At 47.5% G+C, this 2,649-nt stretch overlaps 1 protein-coding gene across 1 annotated transcript in view; it reads left to right on the top strand.

Moving 5' to 3' along the window:
- Window positions 1-2,649, top strand: part of LOC101853973 — a 12,735-nt gene that overhangs the window by 4,296 nt on the left and 5,790 nt on the right. Inside the window, exon 2 of the mRNA XM_005109361.3 lies at window positions 1,024-2,222. Within this exon, the coding sequence (XP_005109418.1) occupies window positions 1,024-2,222 (1,199 nt within the window). The remainder of the gene's footprint in view (window positions 1-1,023; window positions 2,223-2,649) is intronic.

Here is a 2,649-nt window from a genome sequence, read left to right as displayed (position 1 = left end):
ATGACCTTGCAGATAGCATCATGAGTTAGTGTGTGTGTGTGTGTGTGTGTGTGTGTGTGTGTGTGTGTGTGCGTGAGAGAGAGAGAGAGAGAGAGAAAGTGCTTGTGTGTGTGTGAGTGTGTGTAAATTATTGTTGGTCTTTTTTGTATTGTGCGCTAATGAACACCTTATCTATCTGAGTGTGTGTGTGTTTGTGTGTGTGTGTGTGTGTGTGTGTGTGTGTGTTTGTGTGTGTGTTCAGTGTGTGAGAGGGATTGTTGTTGTACAACCAGGTGAAATTGAAGTATCCTCTGTGTGTGTGTGTGTATGTGTCTACGTATATCTGTGTGTCTGTTTGTGTGAGTATGAATGTATGCTTGTGTGTGTGCGTGCACGTATGTGTGCCTTTGCACGCGCACGTGTATGTATGTGTGTGTATGTGTGTGTGTATGTGTGTGTGTGTGTGTGTGTGTGCGTGAGGGGGGGAGGGGTGTTTTCAAGCGTGTACATGTATTTATAGCATTTATTATAGTGCATTTATAGCATTTATATTACATTTTCTAATGCTGAGTGGTTGAGGTTTTTTTGTAATTCTATCTTTTTGTCCCTGTGGGGTGGTTGCTAAACCCAGACGTAAAACATTCGATGTTTGAAATTCTCTGCCGTCCTCGAATTGGGATCTCTGACTCCTATTTGAGACATACTCAGGTACCCTATTCTCCCTATGATAAATCAGTGCCCCTGAGGCCTTCTCAGCGAGTTCCCTGTTCAAACAGTTCTTGAATTTCTCTGAATTTTGTTCGGAATTACCGAACAGAATTCAATTTGGCCCATCCCTCGCTTTTTTTCTTAGGTTTTCGACTCAGAGGGATCTTGACGAATCTTGGGGGGGGGGGTGCGAGCAAATATCACATGCCCCAGTTGATGGGAGGGAATGAGAGAAAGATAAATCTTGGCCAATGATTTTAAAAACTACTACTACTACTCTTGATAAACCTTTGAGCACAGCATCATTTATGATTTTTTAAAAAATATTCTTTTCAGGAACGAGCAGGAAAAGCGAACCATTTGGTTGTACGAGTCTGTGGGTCTGAGCGTGCTATGCCTGCTACTCTACTCCCTGCACCATGTACCCTACCTGCTCCTCCTGCTGACGGGGGTGACCTTTGTGTACACGCAGCTGCTGGGGCGCACAGGCCTGGCCAATGTCGTGGCCAACCTGCGAGCACACTGGGAGAACCACTTACAGCACGAGGAGAACATGAAGCAGATCGAACGACAGAAACAGCAGCAACAACAGCTGCAGCAGCAGGCTCTTGGCATGGCAGGCCTCAACCACAACACCGTCGCCGAGCTCAACACGTTCAACGGGCACAACCAGCAGCAAGGCTACGGCTTCAACTTCCCCTTCTTCAACAAACAGGGCAGCCTGCACTACCCGCCCAACGCGACGGTCGTGCCGGGACAGGACAGGCCCACCTACTCCATGAGCCCGACCTCTGCGTCGTATCATGACGCCGTCAAACAGAGCCGGGGGCTGTACCACCACAGCGGCGGTGGCGCCACCTGTGGTCAGATCAGCCAGAACTGGAATAACGTGAACAGTGTTCCCCCCTTGGAGAGCCACCAGTACATCCCATCCGCCGCGACCACCATGGGCCGCAGTCAGTACGACAGTGGCGTCTCCTCTCTTCACCACAGCTCAGACCTGGCGGCGGACAGGCGTAGCGTTCTGCCTACAGCCAATCTGCAGCGCCGATCTCTCAGACCAAACGTGGGTGGCAAGTTGTTGCCTCGCCCTCTCCCATCATCCTCCTCCATTAAATCGAAATTTATGAACGTCATGGGGTTCGGTCCTTCTGTTCCCAAGCCAGTGGGCCTTGTGAACAATGGTCAGAACATGTGTTTTATCAACTCTGTGGTCCAGTGTTTAGCCCGCGGACCATTCCTAGTGGAGTGCCTAACGGCAGACGCTGCCAAAGAACTTGAATGTACAGTCGCCGAGTCAGAACTCTTGTCCTCTTTGGCTGAACTGTTAGACATTTTAACTGTGGACCCTTCGTGTTCAGACTACAAAACATTCAACGCGTCGAGATTTCGTAAAGCCACGTCGGTGTTGAACCCCAGCCTCGTCACACCTCCGGGCGAGCCAATGAGGCAGCAGGATGCTGCTGAGTTTCTCATGTGGCTCCTGGCCACAGTGCACACAATCCTGAACAAAAATCGACAAGCTCTTGAATGTGGTATGTTCGTTAAATAGAGAAGACATGAGTCACTAGTAACACCTTATCTTCAGCATTTGTATTATTATTATTATACCTAATTGTGTTGCTAGTGTCGTAAAAAAAACTCTTACTAAATCTAAATTTATGAAAGAGAAAAACGTATGTGAGTTTGTGGTCCTTTTGTTGTTGTTTGTGTGGACAGTCTAAAAGCTGTTGTGTACTGAGTCATGCTTTAACTTTAGATTGCAGAAATGTTAATCAATATTTTCAGTGGTCTCTATCAATGTGATCTTGCCAGGTGTGTTCCCGAGTCATAGTCTGATATTGATAGCAGTTGGCTGTAAATTCAAATGTCAGGTTTTCCTTTTGTTCCTCTGTCCATCTCAGTCTCTCTTATTGTTTCCTCTCTCTTTCTCTCTCTCTCTCTCTCTCTCTCTCTCTCTCT

This window comes from Aplysia californica, unplaced genomic scaffold (assembly GCF_000002075.1).
Source record: "Aplysia californica isolate F4 #8 unplaced genomic scaffold, AplCal3.0 scaffold00770, whole genome shotgun sequence".
NCBI lineage: Eukaryota > Metazoa > Mollusca > Gastropoda > Aplysiida > Aplysiidae > Aplysia > Aplysia californica.
Note: the sequence above shows the minus strand (reverse complement) of the source record. Positions and strands in the feature narration are given on the sequence as shown.